We start from the raw sequence: 19,631 nt of genomic DNA on the forward strand, positions 1-19,631 counted from the left end.
AGAAGCTGAATAAATTGTGAGTTGCAGAGCTCAAATTCATGGTCTCGAAACACGTGGTGCAGCAAATCAATGAACAGTCATCTACGGTGAGGAAGGGGTGCCGGTCTCAAGAAACCAGACGAAGTTCGCAACAAGTGTTGCTACTGTAAGGAGAATATTTTCATAAGGCAAGGTGGTGTACACAAGTTACAATACAGACAATAATCGTTCACATCACCTTGAAAAGGTGCACAGCGAGCTGAGAACTCAATCGAGTCCCAGGCCTGGGGGCATCAGCTCTAACCAATCACAGTTTAGAATCCCAGGGGTGGATGACAAGGGGCACGAACCAATGGTGAGCCCACTACTCTGCAACACTGTAACAGAATTAGTTTTTTGTCGACAGGACAGGCCACTCACCTAACATACAAGGACCAGTAGAACAACACCTATAGGGTCCACTGTAGGTGGTAGGAACTCTTAGTAGCTTATGCCTTGTGGCAATAGGTTTTTATGGGAAGGGCCAGAGTGATGATGCAATAGTGCTAGAAAACGAGTCTGCGCACCGTGGAACCTCGAGCTGTGCCTGAATCTTGCTGTATTTGTGTACTGATCCATGTTGGTTTTATTTGCAATAAACCAAGGCTTGTACTTGCGTCTGAGTCCTCCGTTTATTCTGTGGAGGGAGTTAGGCCCTCCAAGTCTGCGGACCCCCAACATCACCCAGGCATACCTGGGAGTCCCACCTAACAACGGGTAAAGCCATCATGATGTGTGCCCTATGGTGGCTAGTCTGGCCCTCATTGGTGCAGCTAGTCTGGGCATATTCTCTTACAGTGGCATGAAATTTTTTGCGTTCATCAAAGTTAACGCCAACATGATGAATGTTCTTATGCAGACATATTGGCCTACTTTGGTGCAGCCTGTCTGGGCATATTTTGTTACTCTGGTGTTGGATTTTTGAATTAGCATCAAGGGTAAATCCAACATGATGTCTGTTGTTTCTTGTCTAGACCGCCTACATTGGTGCAGCCAATCTGAATATATTTTCTTATTGTCGCATGGAATTCATCTGTGGGCATCAAGTGTAAAGCCAACCTGATAACTGCTGCTATGTGTCCATATTGGCCTTCATGGGTGCAGTCCATCTGGACATGTTTTTTTTTATTGTGGTGTGGCATTTTTACTGGCAAAATCAACAGCAGTATGTTCTTATGGGGATACGGTTAAATATTGGCTGAGCCATCATGTTTCCTTATAGTATCATTACTGGCATTATGCGCTAACCAAACATGAGTATGTTTTTATATGGCAATGCTGCCATATATTGGTGCAGCCAGCATAGACATGCATGGGCACAGCCATAATGAACATTCTTTCATACTGTCATATATAGTGGGAAAAGCCATCATGAAAACTTGTTGGAAAATGCTCTTGCGTGCTGTTGGTCACTTGCATCTATTTAATGTTTTCATGAATTACCCTACAGAACTGATTGAAAACTGATTTGCTTTTCAAACAATTTTTCACAGAAAGTGTGTGGTAAGATGTGCCATGTTGGCCTATTATTTTTTCTTTATTTCTTGGATGAGAACACCCGCCACCAAACCCTGCTTGGTTGATTCAGAATACCTTGCTAGGCTCAATTGCTCACTCATATCCATGGAAAGCATGTACACCCTTCCAATTAAAATAATCACCGGCTACCATTGCTAATTCACCAAGAGGCATCAGGTTTCCTGACCGTCTCCACAACCACACAGGTGAGGTCAGCCAGGGAGTGCACAGTGTTCTTAATGTTAATGTTATGTTAATGTTAAAGGATATTTATACCGTGCACTATCACCACCGGAGTGGCCCCCTGGGTCTGGCAGATCTGAAAAGGAAAGAGGGTGGGATGCGTTAGTAAGGTAAGGGAGCGGGAAAAAGTGCAAGAGAGCTGTGATGTGCTGTTGGCAGCCTCAGTTCGGTTAACACTGTTCGCTGAGCTTAGGTGTGCTTTTCGGTTGGTAGCCGTCATATGTTGTTGCACGAGGCTATGTGTGTTATGTTTTGTTGTTGCGATGTAATGAAGTGCGTGTGGTTTGTAGTGCTTTGGAGGTGTGGTTGTGTTTGTGTAGAGTGTGAGAAGTGTATGCAGAGGGGTGAGATTGTTTAGTGGGGTTGGTTGGTGGCATCGCTATTTAGAAGCGACGCATTGTACCCTTCACAATCCTGTCTGGATGTGGCGCAATGCTAATGTTTACAATTCTATTTAGATGTGATGCAAGCTGACCTTCAACAATACTGTCAAGATGTGACGCACGATAATCCTTACAATTCTATCTGGATGTGATGCAAGCTAGTATTACAGTTCTGTCTGGATGTAACGCAATGCTAATTTTCACAATACTGTCTAGATATAACGCAAGCTAGTATTACAATTCTGTCTAGATGAGACACAATGCTAATCTTCACAATTCTGTCTAGATATGACTCAAGCTAAGCTTTAATTATATCTAGATGTGACGCAATGCTAGTCTTCACGATTCTGTCTAGATGTGACGGAATGCTAACCTTTACCATTCTGTCTAGATGTGACGGAATGCTAACCTTTACCATTCTGTCTATATGTGACGCAATGCTAATCATCACCATTCTGTCTATATGTGACGCAATGCTAATCTTCACAATTCTGTCTAGATATGACGCAAGCTAGTAATACAATTCTGTCTAGATGGGACGCAATGCTTGTCTTCACAATTCTTTCTAGATGCAATGCAATGCCAACCGTCACCATTCTGTCTATATATGATGCAATGCTGATCTTCACACCTCTATCTCAATGTGGTGCAGGCTAATATTCACAGTTCTTTCTCAATGTGGCACTCTAGATGTGATTCAAGGCAACATTAACAATTCTCTCTGAGTGTGACGCAAGCTAATATTCACAGTTCTATCTCAAAGTGATGCAGGCAAATATTCACAGTTCTATCAGAAGTGACGCAGGCCAATATTCACAGTTCTATCTCAAAGGGACGCAGGCTAATAGTCACACCTCTATCTCAATGTGGCGCAGGCTAATATTCATAGTTCTATCTCAAAGTGACGCAGACTAATATTCACAGTTCTGTCTCAAAGTGATGCAGGCTAATATTCACAGTTCTTTCTCAATGAGACGCAGGCTAATATTCACAGTTCTATCTCAAAGGAACACAGGCTAATAGTCACACCTCTATCTCAATGTGGCGCAGGCTAATATTCACAGTTCTGTCTCAAAGTGACGCAGGCTAATATTCACAGTTCTTTCTCAAAGTGACGCAGGCTAATATTCACAGTTCGATCTCAAAGTGACGCAGGCCAATATTCACAGTTCTATCTCAAAATGAAACAGGCCATTATTGACAGTACTATCTCAAAGTGACGCAGGCCAATATCCACTGTTCGATCTCAAAGTGACACAGGCCAATATTCACAGTTCTATCTCAAAGTGACGCAGGCTAATATTCAGAGAACGTGTGTGACTGTTAAGTTGCCTCATTCATTGTACATGGATACAGTGTAGAATATGGTTTGGTGGTTGTGGCATACTCTCAGGTAGCATTGTGCATGGGCAGGGTGGACACACACACTCTACTTTTCCTACTTGCTAAAACATCTCACTATTTCCGGGAGCCAATGCAGCCCTAGGAACTATTCCATCTACAGATTAGAACGCAAGAACTGCAAAAAGGAGAAACCAAGAAAATAAGCAGTCTCCGCCTGTGTCCCTGGACTATAAATATCCACATCTGACTCGGTCCATCGCTTCTGCACTTCAGAAAAGAAAAGAAGGCCCTACTCTTTGGGGAACACCTACTCTAAAATAAACTTGGACGACGATGGACATCTAGCACCCCCCCCTCTATCGCCTCTGATACAGCTCTGTATCTTTCGCTTCATTGCTATGCATCTCTCAGCTGTTTCCAAGCTCGGTTTGCACTATATAAATCTACATCATAACATTTGTGTGTGGAGTCGGTGCAGCTGCCAGTTAGCATGTGTTTTGGGTGTAGGACACATGGTAGGGAGTTAGCCTGAGGACTGAGTGTCTGACCACTGATTGTGAATGTGTTTGTGGTTTGACAAAGCCTGCTTTGTGTACTCTAAATAAAGACTGCCCAATGAATGTGATGCTTGTTGAGTATGTCATTTAGAGTTATAAATCAGTGGCTATCCAGTACGGGGATAATTCCTCTGAAGAGTTCAGAGCAGTGGTCGAAGTGTACGAAAAGAAGTAGTGGAACTATGTTCCCTGCCGGCCTGCCCCTACTCCTCACAAACCCCATCACCACGCCCACTACCATGCACAATACAAATCACTAAACAAATGCACCTTCTGTTTAATGGAACATTCAGTGCATTGCACTGAAATTGCAAGTTTTAACTTCTTCCTACACACTTATATGAAAATGAAACATTTCCGGAACTGTTTCTTTTTAAAATAAAAGTATAGGAACAGTAAAACTTAATTTTAAAAATTAGAGGAGCACCGCTCCCAACCTCTCTCGCCCACTTCGACCACTGGTTCAGAGTGACATCTTATAAGCAACGACACCAAACCTCTAGTTCTCTATGCTTTCAATTGGAACTCAGATGTGGCATGCAATGACCGCTACTTCTCTATACTTTGATATTGTGTCCAGCCCAGCACGTCCCTTTTGCACCGCCTCTGCTGTGCCTATCTATGGCCCAGCAGTGGTGAGGGGTAGCATGATGGAGCTGTATAAAACATAAAAAAATACCAGCTTTTCTCTACCCAAAAACCACATCAACCCAAATGTGAAAAGTACACATGTCTGGCAGAGAAAATGCTCTATGAAAGCCATGTGCAGCATTATCCTACTGTGTGGAAATGGGCTAGCAAGGGCCAGACACTGTACATAATACTCTGACATTGCAGTAGATGTTCCTCCTGGCAGCCCATCACCCATAGCTCTTTGTAGCCATTGTGACATAAGAAGCTGTCCTTCAGATAAATGGAGCACTTTCTGGCACAAACGACTATACACTGAGACTTTGTGACACTGCATATAATGTGGCGTTAAGCACCTGTTCCAAGGGCTGGAACGGGGGTAACAGCAGGCAGCCCAAGGTAACAGCCCAAGCAAAGTCAAAGCAGTAACCCAGGGTGCTAAAAAAAAGTATTTTCAGACATTGAATGGGACGCCTCACGCAACTGAAAAAACTGTGGAAAGGTGGCCACCATAGAAAAGGAAGGCGGGGCTCCGTACAGCGCCCCTCTTCTCTTTCCATAACAGCCGTGGGAAGAAGAGCTGAAGGGCAGTGCCGCTGCAGCCGAAATAAGGTAAGTGGGAGGAGATGAATAAAAAAATTAATAATAATAAGGGGACGGAAAGTGGGGGGGAAGATGACGGTGTGGGAGCCGGCTGTCACGTGGGATGGAACGCAAGCTTTCCCCGGCGGTTCAAGTCTGCGTTCCTAGCCACCTGATTGGTTGGCTCCCTCCGCCAGTGTGCTAATGGGTGTGAAGGAATGGCAGGGCCCTTCGGTGATTCCAAGCCATGACCTCAGATGGCAGACAGCTCCTTGCACGGGACGTACTTACTCCTCCACTGAGCTGTATCCGACAGGTTCCGCCTGAGGAGTTCATAGTCATTTGGAACCGAGTGTAATTCATCTCCTGTTTTCAGAATGATTTGAAATTTCAAAAAGCAGCGTTCCGCTTCTCTTTTGCGCTAACTCGCCTTTTCAGCCACATGTGTGCCTCCTTTCATTAGGAAAGGAAAGTCCAGCCCACGCCTCTCACAAAGATGGCTGTGTGGATGTACCCAGGAAGTAAAACCACTCTGATGACTCATTATCAAACAGCATAACGCTGCTCATTCACTCCCAGCAAACAGCCTTGCCCAGTGGTGACTGGGCCACCTAGACAAACCCTCTTTCAGGAGCCTTTGCCCAACATCAATGAGTGGCTTCATTTGATGAGAGGGTGTTTGCAAGCTCAGAATTGGGCGGAAGCTTTAGGAAAAACGATCTATTCGAATAAAAAAGAAGTCCCTGATAAAAACGACGACTCACCATGACTTTTAAGTAGTTAGCCAAGGATCATATTCAATACTTTTGTCATAATTCGTGTTTGAGTACTGCAACCCAGGGGAGGAATCACAGATGATGGAGCGTCTCTTGTTGTAGTGCAGCGGTCTGCAGTCTTTCACTCTCCAGGTGTTCTGGACTGCAGAACCCATTTGCCACATCTAGATCAGTCAATGCTGGGGGATTGTGGAAGTTGTAGTCCAAAACATCCAGAGAGACAAAGCTTGCAGACCCCCTGGAGCAGTGCTTGGGAGGTGGCTGAAATCAATGATCTGAGCTCAGGAATGTTGGAGTTGGGGCCTGGCATCATGCCAGGACACCATAGTATTTGCCCCTACAGATAGTACTCATGTTTCTTACCCAGTCTAATAGTTCAGCCCTTGAATACACCAGCTGCAGATAAGTGTGTGCAATCTGTACGAGAGCCATTAGGATTGCGTGGTGGCTGACTCCGAATTTCGTCCATCTGAGGTCAATAAAATGAGTATCACTGGGGTTTGTAAAAGCGATATCGGTTATCAGTGATTTCAGACTTTAGTTAGAAATCCATTCAAGATCACGTGTTATGCTATCGTTGTTATTTATTTATCACTCATCTAAGTAACAGCGTTGTATTTGCCGATATCCTGGCACTGGGTAAGTCTCACCTGATCTATCAAGGAACCTCTCTCTCCCTCTCCCCTGGTAAATTCTTCACTGAAACTGCACTGAATCTGCAACTGGGCCACTCTCACCGACCTCGGTACTGGGCCCAGCCACTCTCCACTTGCACTGCCTCCCTGGCAACCCCTGCACTGCGGGACTGTCTCTGTATCCCTACAGCCCCCCCCTCCCAGCACTTGTCTGCACTTACCTTGCACTTGCCACCAGCTGGCCCTATTTTATTTATTTTATTCTACTTACCTTGCACTGCACTTCCCCCCTCCCCTTCCCCATGCACTTTTCCCTTCCCCCTACCCCTGCACTTGCGCGATCTAAATGACACCTGGCCTAGTAGGATCGTTGTCTGTCTTCCCCTTGTTCCCCCCTCCCTGCCTCGTCGCGCCTTGAAACACTTGTGTATAGGCGCGTTACAAATGCCATATCATATCATATCATACCTTCAGATGGTAAAAGTATGAGCGCTGGCCACTGGGAATGCAGGGTCCTAACCGAGGGAACTCTGTACCCATGCCTAAGGAAATTGAAGTCTACAACACACCTGCCCCAATGGCAGCAATACGAGTATACCAGATGTGGGACCTGTCCTTGCACCCGGATGTACCCCAACTGCCCATCTTACCCTCTTGCTGCGAATTCTTCTAGACTTTAGAGTGCTCCGCGACCTGAAAAATTAACAGCATGAAGGCCGAGCTAGCATACGGCCACTGTCTCTCCCAGGCAAAGTGACATTTTGATATGCCGTCTCCTTCCACACCCAGCAAGGGAGCAGCAGTGGGCTATTGTAGGGGGAAATTTGATCCCATGCGGGCCCCAGGTGTACCAGCTCCTTGTGCGAGATTTTTTAGGCCGCTCTCTCCCCCCCACCCAACTAAGACGTGGCAGCCGCATAGACTCGGGTATGCAACGTAAGAAAGCTGTTCTTCAGACAGAATGGCACGTCAGTGTGATGGTCTTCCAGCAGGGTTATTGGGGGCTGCATCCATACATGCCAGCCCTCCCGATTTAGGCGGAAGACTCCCGATTTTTCAGTGAAAAATATTGTTCTTTTTTGTAAGTTCTCCCGCCGCAAATACATCTTTGCCCAATGCATTCCTATGGCAAAAATGTTGTCTCCTGATTTTTCGGAGGAAATCTCCCTCCCAGGTGAGTCGGAATGTTGGCATTTATGCTACATCAGGAAAAAAAGTTGCAAGGCCTGGGATCCACACAGCAGAATTCGTGCTGCGGGAGCCCCCTACTGTTCTCCCGGTGCATCGCACCTTTGTCACTCACTAATAGAAAGTCATTGACTGGCACTTTACATGACAGCGTCATGTAAAGGGCGCCACCAGCTCACACACACTGGAATGATGACGAGCTGGCGGGGCTCTATATTTGCGGCCTCCCTGTATGACCTCACCACTTGATCACCCCTCGAGCCGGCTCTGATTTGAGCCTCCCGTGCTGGGGGGCACCTTCACCCTGAGTCATGTATTACCATCACCTAAGATTTTCTATGAAATTCTCGGTTTCATGTCCTATGATCTGCTCTTTTTGTGTCCGCTGATTTTTTTCACAAGCATCTTGATGTGTTTTACTTTCTTTTCTGTGGATTGTTTTGAAAATGGCGGTGACGCCTCTGTACATTTTTCCCCTTTCTACTTCACGTATTGTGGCTTCCTTACACTGCTTAAAGATAGCGCTGTCCCTCGGCCACACGTCAATACCGATGCCCAAGGCAGAACCACGCGTCCTGGGTCGCTGGTGGTACTCCAGTTCAGTCGTGAACTCCCTGGCATTTAATTGGTGTACACTTCCCTTGTAGATGGGGCCAGACTAACTGGCGAAGACAACGACCATTGGGCACATTGGGCTTTTCCCCAACCCTCTTTCACCCCGAATTTGGGGTTCTGTTGACTTGACCTGGCTGACCTACAGAGCCTTGGCAAGGCGGGACAGGACACAGATAGCACACGCTGCCGCTGGCTGCACAGTTAACAAAGGTCCGGCTATGACCAATGTAGAGCACAACTGCATTCGTATGCCCTCATTTTTAGGCACTTGAAATCGTGAATGGGTGTTAGCACTTGCATGTCAGTGAAGTGAATGGAAGAGTGGGGGTCGGGGCAGGGGGCAGTATTCCTTCAGTGTGTGCTTTCAGACGTGAAGGAGAGTCAACTGCTTGTAGTACTGAGGTTGCACCAGAATAGTCTCATTAGAATGTGTAAAGAATTTAGATGCCTCCACACAAGTACATTTGCCCTTCCCCAGAGTCCCTGAAGTTAGACACTCTCCCTACATTTGAAGGGTTGCCCACCCCCCAATAAAATGTTAGTCTAGTGGCAGCCCTGGTGGACTCTCATTAGTGGGTGCCATTTCATTCCACAGGTGGTTTGTCTTTCTTCAGCCTTTGGAGTGGAACTCTCATATTTTGACAGCCTGCACTACTCATTCCTGGTTTACCGCCTCTTGAGTGAGCGCTAGGATGACCAGATTTAAAAAAGTAAAAAAAACTGGCACAGGGAAACTAACATAAAAGTAGGACTAACTCTTGAAAGCGTCTGTCAAGGCCCTACACGTTAGTAGCAGTTGGAGGAGAAGGATGTTTAAATGTTAGCGGTGGAATAAACACATATTATAATTAATTTATCACCAACTACCACTATCTTAATTCGTAAAATGCAGCATTTGTTCTGTGTGAGAGTGTGCATTCCTGCCTGCCAGCTACGAAGACCTACGAAGACCTACGACCAAAAACCGGGACCGCTGCAATCTTCAATGGAAAGGGGGACAGAGCACCCAATTCCGCGACAGTCTCGGGAAACCCGGACGTCTGGTCACCCTAGTGAGTGCTCTTGCAAGTGATAGCGTGCCAGCGGCGTTGGTGAGAGAGGCAGCTCCCTGTTCCTTGCCCATGGGCATTAACATGGACATCATGCCTGTGCACTCGGTGCCAAGAACCTTGGTAAACAGGCAGTAGTAATGTGTCTTTCGAGGTGACCAAGTTCACGCTTCGGTCATATCGCTGGCAGGTATCTGATGGCCATGACAGGATCCTCTTTAAATCCTCAGCAGATGTTTTGCTATTTAAAAATATTGATACAACGCCAGGTGGTGTGTTTATTTCACTGGAGCTGGATACAGTATGTTTACTCGCTTTATGAACACTGGTAGTGCACAGTGACCATTATCACAGTAAATGCCATATCATATCGTATCATATCACATGCCCCTGGGCTGCTGTGCGCTATACAAATACGAATAAATAAATAAATAAAAAACATAAAAGCAGTTTGAGAAGCAAAATACGTTTTACGCCGGACGGAATTTACACAGCAACACACGTCTGGCTCCAATGTGAATTAAAACGAAGAAAAAACGCTAAACACGGTACCCACAGAGCAGTTTTTCCATTTCAAACTATTTTCACCCATGCTCTTTACATACGAGATGCCAGAGAAAACGAGCCCGTATTTTCAGAGAAAATAATGAAAGCCGAGCCTTGTTCTGCAATCCCAAAGTGTGTTCTTTCATTGAGTCGTGAAGCGACTTTAGTCTGAAAAGTTACTGAGCAGAAATCGCAATTACCGAACACACGGTGTCCCTTCGCACAGCTGCGTGGCACGTTCACACGTTGACAAATGTTCCCCGTAGCTTACAGTAAAGAATGGACCCATGTGCCGCCTTTTGGTGGCAAGACCCCTTACCTGCACCGGCTGAAGCGCAGAAGACCCCAGCGAGGAGCACGGCGGCGAGCACACGCAGCGTCCACATATTTCCCTCCACAGAGCCCCGCTATTCCAGAGGTAAACCCAAGACAACTTCGTTCGCCTCCAAAAGTAACAGCCTCCCCACCAGAATTGCGTGTCGCAATCTCCTCAGAGTGGCAACGTAAAAAATGAAATCAATTTTTTTTTTTGGCTTGAGGGGAACGTGGGTGGGAGTTTGTGAGGGAGGGCTAAGGTGGTCACAGGAGGGAAGCTCGGCCCCCTCTCCTCTCGCTTTGGTCAGCACTAAAAATATGATCTCATCGCAGGTTTAAAGTTACAGCGCCACAGCTGCCAGAGATGTTTGGGATTATGTAGTGCCGGTTAAATATACACACAAACACACATTTGTCACGGAATTCTCTACCGCGATGGCTTGGTGCCGTGTAGCACCACAGACCATGACGCCACGAAACTGCATCGTCACTGCATGTTCATTAACTCACGAGAAATATGGACAAGTCTCCACGGTAGCCTTGGGTGCTGTTAGCCCACTGTCACTGGAAGTGTCCGGCCCACACCTGACCCTAGTTTTCAAAAATGTTATCCCCTTTTATATCGTGAGTCTTCAAAACGATGGCTTCTCTCCATCACTACCACGATGGTGTATTTATATTGCGGTTTGGCCAAAGCACTGTACAGAGAACATATTTACACACAATGATCACCCACCCGAAGTTGGTACTCATTTGTCGTACTCAGTAGAATGTAGGGCTGAGCTGGCCTTGTCAGGTTTCAAACCTGCGACCTGCAGATCACCCTCAAACTTCAGCAGTAAGCACTGAACCCGCTGAGCTATCTTACATGTATAATGCATTAAAAAAAGTTTAAAAAAGAAGAATGCATTTATCTTCTTCATGTACTCATCCAGCAGCAATGAAAAATCATCCTTTGTTCAATGCTTTAAGTGGAACAAAGAAGTGCCCGTACTCACCAACCTAGGTTTTAAGTGGGCCACGGTTCATCTCCAGAAATATTGTTTTAAAATGGCTCTCGTGCTGGGGCCCTGCCGGGTCTCCTTGACCCGTTTCTAATCATCTAACTATGTGCCCCCCCCCATTGGCATACTCCTGTATCTGTCTCACTTTCTATGTGTGTCTCACTCTTCAAGTCCCACTCCCCATTTGTGTCACCTTATAACCGTTTAAAGCACTTGTTTTGTTAAATAATAAAAAAAAGGGTAAAACAATGTTAAAAGCTTAAAAGGCTGTGTAATGACTCCTTCTTCCAAGTCACTGGCATTCAGAATCTACGGTGGCACCGCTAAAGACCGCAGGATCAGGAAGGCGGTGTATCCCCCACAACCAGGACTAAGAGGGGTATCCCGAAAATAAAGTAATCCGAGAACAAACAAAACAGAGAGGGTGTGGTGTAATACCCGCCTCCATGTTTCTTAATAGAATCTAAACTCCCACTCACAATAATGAGCTATTCCATGTTGACACCAGAGGCTTCCTATGATGGAAGCTGAAAGCATCAATAGAACATACATAGACCAAAGTGTGCACCATTATATGTAACCTGATGGGTTGGCGTATGATGGAGCACTACAAAGATCATGCCTTTTAATGTTCCCTTCCAGACCTGCCATGAAGGCTTTGGGTTCCCGACCTCCAGGATAAAAGTTAAAAAAGGAGAGGGACGAACTCTCCTGTCCCCATTTTTCATCCCAGAAATTCTACATGACACTTTGGATGGCATTACAAGTTGGCTGCTTGGATTCTGACGTGCTTACTCTGAGCCACCGACATCATTCTTGACATCCATTTAGCATTATTACAACATGGACAAGTTTGATTGACCCGCCAGAGATCCCTTCACCTGAGGTCACCTGAGGTGGAAACGTATGCATGTAATGGAGAGCTGAATGTGGCAAGCAGGTCCTTATTGCCCTCTAATAGTTGAGTCTTATTTCATCTTTGGGCGGAACATCTTCTCAGGAATGCAGTACAGTCTCAGAACGATTTTCAGCTGCACCAATCGCAGCCTCTGATCTAGGCTCACGTGTTTATGGAAGAATGGAATTGAGATGACTAGGCCTGAGATCCTGAGAAGCATCTCGATATGATCGGTTATTTATAAACCACGGACCCGGGGATCGAACCGTGTTGCTCCTGTCGTCTTGCTTCCAAGGCGAGCGCGTTGCCGCTGAGCTATCCTCCCGAGACAACGGAATATACTTTAATCATTGACATATTATGGCTCTAGATACAATCACAAGATTATGGGTTAACACACATGTAATATTTCTGGTAACTGTGAGAAATACATGTGAGCATTTTACATAAGCTTTTGGGTGCATTTTTCTGAACTGTTTCCATTTATTTGTCAACCAAAATGCAAGTTTTGATAGCGTTATCTTTTATTGGCCTAACAACAAATATCATGCAGAGATGGTGCAGTGCGATAGCTTTCAAAGTCCCATGCACTTCTTCATCAGGTGGTGCAGAGTGAAATGAGAAGCAAAGAAACACACGTGGGGCAGTTCTCTCTTAGAGAGAAAAGAGTTTTCATTTTAAACTTCATCTGCTGGAGGAATATTATGCATGGAATGTGGGCCTGCGAGGGCCAGTTTATCTTAAGAACTGGCAGCCAGGAAAACAGATAATAGTATTCACTGCAAACGATTCACATTTCTAGCATTGCTGCTAAATTCATTTTAAGAAAGCCCATCTTGTGCATACATAACTATTGCACATTATGTGTTCCCGAAATTAGGCAGAATCATTCTGCAAATCCACCCCAGTAAGTTCAAAACAGTATCTATGTACTTGCCGAAACCTACTGAAATGAAATATTTAAAGGCATTCAACTGAAAAGAATGGTATGTTTGCATGTACCTCACACAGAGTGTAAAGATGTGTTCTGCGGCCTCTGTGTACTGTCTGGACTGTGTACTGATTTCAGTACAGCTCCTCAGGTTTACTGGCCAGTATCCAATGTGACCACCACAAAATATCTTCTTATCTTCTCAAGTTTAAAATAGTGCAATGTCCAATGTTACTTCGGTAGGCTCCCAATAGGATAATAACTTCCTGACTGGCATACAACGTGGCAAATACAAAATGCATTCTTGATTGGTGCAATGTCTTCTGTTATCACAGTTTGCCTCATGGTCTAAGATGGGTGCCAATCATTGGGGTTTCGACACCAAATGTTGCCATTGACCGTGTCCTCTGTCCTCACTCATTAGAGTTCTGAACAGTAGTGTACAAAAGACGATGCCAGGGGTTAGTTCTGTTTATTTGGTGTGATATTTTTGATTTGGAAAGAGCAGGCATTCTTGGAGTGTACACTTTTTTTTCTATCTTATGTATTTATAGTGGGAAAGATAGCGCCCTCGCTGGTGTAATAGAGGTTGTCTCTGTCCAAGTCAATTTCCCATGCAAAGAATGTCGTATTGTGCTGGGAAGTTGGGTTGGGGAGTGTGAGTGAAAGCGAAAGATTGATGAACTACCTTTCATTCAAGAAACTTATCTCAAGTGTTTGCGAGTAAGCAAGTATTTGCAAAGAATCAGACTGAAGACCTGGGCTAATTATGCAGTTTGAAGAGTTAGAACTGTCCCTCTCACCATGAGAACAAAGAGAGGTAGAGGGTGAACTAGCAAGGTGGAATGCTGAAGACATTGTAGAGCATCTGCAGAACTCTGAGTGGATTAGTCTTTTGGTGGTGGCAAGGAAGGACAGTGGGGAGATATGCCTTTGTGTCAGTTTAAGGAGTGTCAACAAGAATGTGATTGATGATAGACTCCCTTGCCTGTGGTGTTAAGTGGTTCATCAGTGTTATTTTATACATATATTGTCTACAATGGTGGATTTGGAAGTTGTGAGGGATGTCATTACAGTTAGTCATCAATTTTCGACTGAACATTTTTAATCAAGAAGGTTTCCTAGATCTATTCTCGGTCAACGGATGGCAATTTTGTTGTGGTGAGATACACACAATTCTTAAGAATTGTGGAGTTAGGCATAAGAATAGAGCTATCCATCATCACCAGTGTAATGGAGGATTTAAATGCGTCAACAGGGTGATTATGGATGCTGTGTGGTTAGTGAAGGCTAGTGGGGATGAATGGAAACAGTTGGACAGGAACAGGATTATGGCAGAGCGATTTGCTAGACTCTGCACCACAGGTTTAGATACATTTGAGGTTAGCTAAGAGACCATGTTGTGGGGGTGACTTACTTGAAGCCAGGTAGCATGTAAACCGATCTCAATGTAAAACCAACGAAAAATTTGAAGGCAGAAGGACAGGCTCCATTTTGAGGTTTGGGGAAATGTCTGGGCTAAGCTTTGTATGTTGAAGTTTCCTCCAACTCTGCAAGTGCAACCCAGACTTCCTTGATTCTTGTTTGTTACCTGGAAGCTCCTCTGCAGGGTTAAAGTCCTCCGGAAGTTTCTGGGCATACCCACTGCCCTCTCGGTTCCACATCCCTTCCCAGTGCAGATCTCACTCTTCAACCACATTACACAATCTTTTACTCCTAATCATGACTTCCCCAGTCTCGGCGGGTGGACAGGGAAGGGGCACATGTATAAGTAAACAGATCCAATGTCTTGGGCAATGTCTTACCAGCTCAGAAACAACTCTCCCTCAAGAGCTATATTGCACAAAGGCTTTATTGTGCCCATATTTTGTACACTCAGAATGTAGTTCACATTCCACCTTCTTATGATAATTTGGTTGCTCCTTTCTCTTACAGGTCCCTCTGTACTTCGGAAGTCTGAGCAAGAACATTTTCATTTTCAACACAATTATAAGGTAGTGGGCATGGTTCCAGCATCCATCCTAGATCTTGTTGCGATGTAACATTAGGTCAGGCAAAGACACCAGCCTCAGTCGGTGTTCAGTGGGAGGCTAACTCAATTTGGCAGGAACAAGACAGGGAAAGGGTTGGCTGCATGTAGACTGAAGTGAACTATAATGGACTGACCCTAGGAACACACATAAGGGACCCGTATTCTTTCCTTCCTTCCATCACTCTTCTTCCTTTCTGTTATATTTAGGTGGGATAATGTACTGAGCTAGGAGGCTTGCAGGTTTAATGACTAGATTAGAATGCTCTGTAGCCCAGTCACTAGTCATTGTCTACCTTGGAAGCTAATGTGCTTCGAGGGGCTCTGCCAGGCCTAACCCATGAGACTTTCTCCCTCTTGAGGACTTAGTCAAACTGGTATGATTTGTGCTCTTCATGTATGAGTTGGAACCATATGGGTGAGACACCATCCTGCACAGCAGAGCGTGTTCCAAAGCATTCCTTAAAGAGAACACCCTGTGTCTCCGGATATGCATTATTCCTCACAAGGAGACCACATTGACTAGTCTCGGAACTGCCCTCTCTCTTTCTGCCAACTCCCGGAGCCACTCGCCTCACTCCCGCTGCTCTCGCTTAAATAAAACTCTTATTTCCACGGTCCTCCCCTCGGCGGAGCCACTGTGCCCACCTTACCAGCTTCTGGAACACTCAGATCTGTACTGTCTTATTCCTTTCTAATTGGGTGACTGCACTCTCCAAGCGGTTACCAAGGGAATACTGTTGTCAATGTTGTCAATCCTACTTATGGCCAAACACATTTGAGGACCACAGTTTGGGCTGAGATCACAGACTTCTAGTAGATTACATGCTTTGTAGATGGTTCATAGCACACCTTGTGACCTACCAAAGCGTGGCTACACAAGTCATAAGGAAATGCAGCCTTGGTAAGGATTGGCATGTTCTTATACACACTAGGAGCTGGTGTACGCTTTATTTTGTGTACTAGTTACCATCTGCTTTTTCACCTGCTGTCATCTGCCTGTGCATGTGGTTTGCTGTGATGCATGGTGTTTAGCTACATATCATGGGATGTGTGTGTGCATGTGTGCGTGCGTGTGCACCCATGTGTGTTTGTGTGGAGCATGAGGGCGCATGCTTGTGTGCATCCGTCTGGGTTGTCTCCCTGTTGGTGCACTGCATGGAAGGAAGATGTGTAGAATACAACAATAGCCATGCTCAGGGGGCGATGACTGCACTCTACAGCCTTAGCATGATGTCACTTTGGCATCACATGTGTTTCACCAAAATAAGGAGGCTGGGACCATTCCAAGTGAGTCAGTTGGAGGGGGAGGGCTTTGGCAATACGTTATTAGCTGGGGTGCTGTATGCTGTTATACTCAATTAATCTTCATTGAAGAAACAATTGCCTCTACTGCTTTTATCTTGCCATATAGCACAACTTTTATTAACAAGCCTTGTTTTCCCTTCCTCGTTGCTGCTGGCCTCAGAGGTAGTGGTACCATGCTTCAGAAGGCAAGGAAGGATTGCAGCGACTCTAAGTGATATAAAGGTTCCAATGTTAAGGGCTTAACCTTAGCTATATAAAAAAAACCTAGCTAGATACACAGCAGAGTATTTTCTAGATCTAGTTAAATGTTATGCACCTGGCAAATGGCTCAGATATAGTGACTGAAAATGTCTCTATATCCCCATATCAAAACACCCCAACAGAGGATCTATTCATTGGGGGGAAGCATGAACAATACTCCCGCCAGAAATCAAGAATGCCTCTTTAATGAACTTGATATATGAATTCTTAAATGTGATCTGCTGCCAAAACGGTGATGCAAGGCTGATGAGGAAATGCTGATGCAAGGCTGATGATGAAATGAGGATGCAAGGCTGATGATGCAGCAAGGTTGGTCCAGGAACGGGAGTCAGAGACACATTTTGGAAGCCTATCATTAGCGCCCGCCAAACCAGGGGAAACCAAAAGAGGAGGCAGGCAGGAAACAAGTGAGAGCAACCCGGAGATACTGGCAGCAAGAGTGATCAAAGTCAGGTCACAGGATGCTAAGCCAAGATGCCCGGAAACCAGGTAGAAAACTCAGGAAACCACGCTAGACAGGAAGCTCCAGCTATGGATCCTTCCCTGCGGTATTCCAGGAAAGCGAAAGCAACGTGACCACTGCCGATGCGCAATGGGAAACAGTGCTGATGGAAATATAGCTCACATCATCATACGGAATTGTAAGCAGCCCAAGAAAAACAGCCCCAAGGCTACTGGTCCCATATCCTGCTGCTACGGGATACCTAAGGGAAGAACAGCCACTGGGAACGTCGGCGGAGGCAGCCTTTGGTAAAGGGCTAGCAGGGGGATCATTGCCTCTGAAGGGCCACCAGAATTATAAGCGATTCTCCATCAGTTACAGCTAGTGAATCTTTTCTGAGGGGAGGCCTACATATTTATTGCTTATGAAATGTATCCCTACAGCCCCCCTTTTCCCAGCACTTGTCTGCACTTACCTTGCACTTGCCACCAGCTGGCCCTATTTATTTACTTATTCTACTTACTTGTACTGCACTTCCCCCTTCCCCTTGCACTTTTCCCCTTCCCCCTACCCCTGCACTTGCGCGGTCTGAATGTCACCTGGCCTAGTAGGATCGTTGTCTGTCTTCCCCTTGTTCCCCCCCCCCTGCCTCGTCGCGCCTTGAAACACTTGTGTTTTGGCGCGTTACAAATGCCATATCATATCATATCATATCATATGATGATTTTCAATATGTAAGGTGCACTGCATGCTCCTGTTTCCAGCTGTGATCGCAGGTTCCAAGGATGTCAGCCTTTCCGACCCACTCTGGTGGTCACACTCTGGATGCCCTCATTTCTGGTGACATCCGTATTTATTTATTTCTATTTTTAAAGAGCGCCACATGCATGTCGGCCTCAGGCCCTGTCACCATCCCCTCTCATTGTCTGACCACTCTCTCCTTTGATCCCATCTGGGGCCCCTTGGCCCTCTACCTGTGCAAACCCCAGCACTGCCAGCCTCCCTCACCACCATCCGACCAATGAAGTGAGTGTCTGTCACTGCTTTTTGCCTCCATCTTCATCCTCGCTCCCACTCCCACTCCCACTTCTGACTCTCCCTCTGACACTGTCCTTGCTAACCTACACCTCTCCATCTCTAACATCCTTGTCATCCTTGCTCCTGTCATGAGGATCCGCCTAAAACCTGCCTCCAAAAACAACAATTGGTACGACTCTGATCTCGCATCTCTGAAACAGAAGTAGAGAGTTGCTGAACGAAAGTGGCAGACCTTGGGTTTACCCTCTGACAAACTGGCCTGTCCCCTGCTCCAAAGGCAATATCGCTTCTCTATCCACTCCAAGAAGCAGGCCCACATCCAAGGCTGCATCTCTGGAGCCACCAACAATACAGCCAAACTTTTCAAAATCTGCAAGGAACTCACCAATCCAGTTACAGTTTCCACCTCTCTCTCCTTCCTTCCCAGGCTCCCTGCACCACCTTGGCCTTCCATTTCACATCAAAAACCCGGGACATCTTGTCCTCACTCTCTTCTACCCCCATCCCACTCCTGTGCCTGCTCACCTGCCTCCCTTGGCTCCCCACCTTCCAACCCCTCCCTCTGCTCCCTCCTGCCCATAACACCAGATAAGGTCTTTAAAGTTGCCCGCTCTATGAAGGTCTCCTCCAAACGGGTGCTCCCCTGCTATTCCAGAACCATTAAGGACAGCATCTACTCTCTCACCCTGGCACTTGTTGACATCTGTAACCACTCCTTTTCCACCGGCTCTTTCCCTCTACCCCTCAAGCAATCCCCTGTGACCTTCTCTTTAAAAAGCTGTCTGCTGACCCCTCCTGCCCGGCTAACTATCGCCATATCTCCACTACCCCCTTCCTGGGTAAACTCAGGGAGAAGCTGGTCCTTCCCCAACTTACCCTCCACACTGATCTTGGTGATTGCCTTCATGACCATCAATCTGAATTCCGGGCATCCAGAGGCACGGAAACTGCTCTCCTGAACACCCGTGAAACCATGCTTGCAAATCTTGATTCCAACTATCCAGCTGTTCTCATTCTCTTTGATGTCTCCTCTGTCTTTGACACGGTTAACCATTCTATCCTCATAAAACGACTCAGTGACACCCTCTGCATCACTCAGCGGACACTTGATTGGTTGACCTCTTTCCTCACTAACCACCCTTCCCATCTTCAGCTGGGTCCTTTCTCGTCCACCAACACACCCTCTACCTGTGGCGTCCTCCAGGGCTCTATCCTATCGCCATGGCTATTCAATATCTATCTGCATCATCCAGAAGGCCTTCTGGGGCCTGAGACCATGCTATATTCAACTTTTCCTCTCTAAATACGCGCTTGCTAGAGC

At 46.0% G+C, this 19,631-nt stretch overlaps 1 protein-coding gene across 2 annotated transcripts in view; it reads right to left on the reverse strand.

Annotated features, from left to right (window-relative positions):
* The window catches only part of PDPN (podoplanin), a 299,528-nt gene extending 288,812 nt beyond the window's left edge, over positions 1-10,716 (reverse strand). The window contains exon 1 of one of the 2 annotated variants that reach the window (XM_069610900.1): positions 10,404-10,716. In XM_069610900.1, coding sequence (XP_069467001.1) covers positions 10,404-10,470 — 67 coding nt within the window. In that variant the 5' untranslated portion in view covers positions 10,471-10,716. The remainder of the gene's footprint in view (positions 1-10,403) is intronic. The other variant, XM_069610901.1, reaches the window with a different exon arrangement.
* Positions 10,717-19,631: the final 8,915 nt, after the last annotated feature.

The sequence above is a fragment of the Ambystoma mexicanum genome, chromosome 8 (genome assembly GCF_040938575.1).
Source record: "Ambystoma mexicanum isolate Mex_15411 chromosome 8, UKY_AmexF1_1, whole genome shotgun sequence".
Lineage (NCBI taxonomy): Eukaryota > Metazoa > Chordata > Amphibia > Caudata > Ambystomatidae > Ambystoma > Ambystoma mexicanum.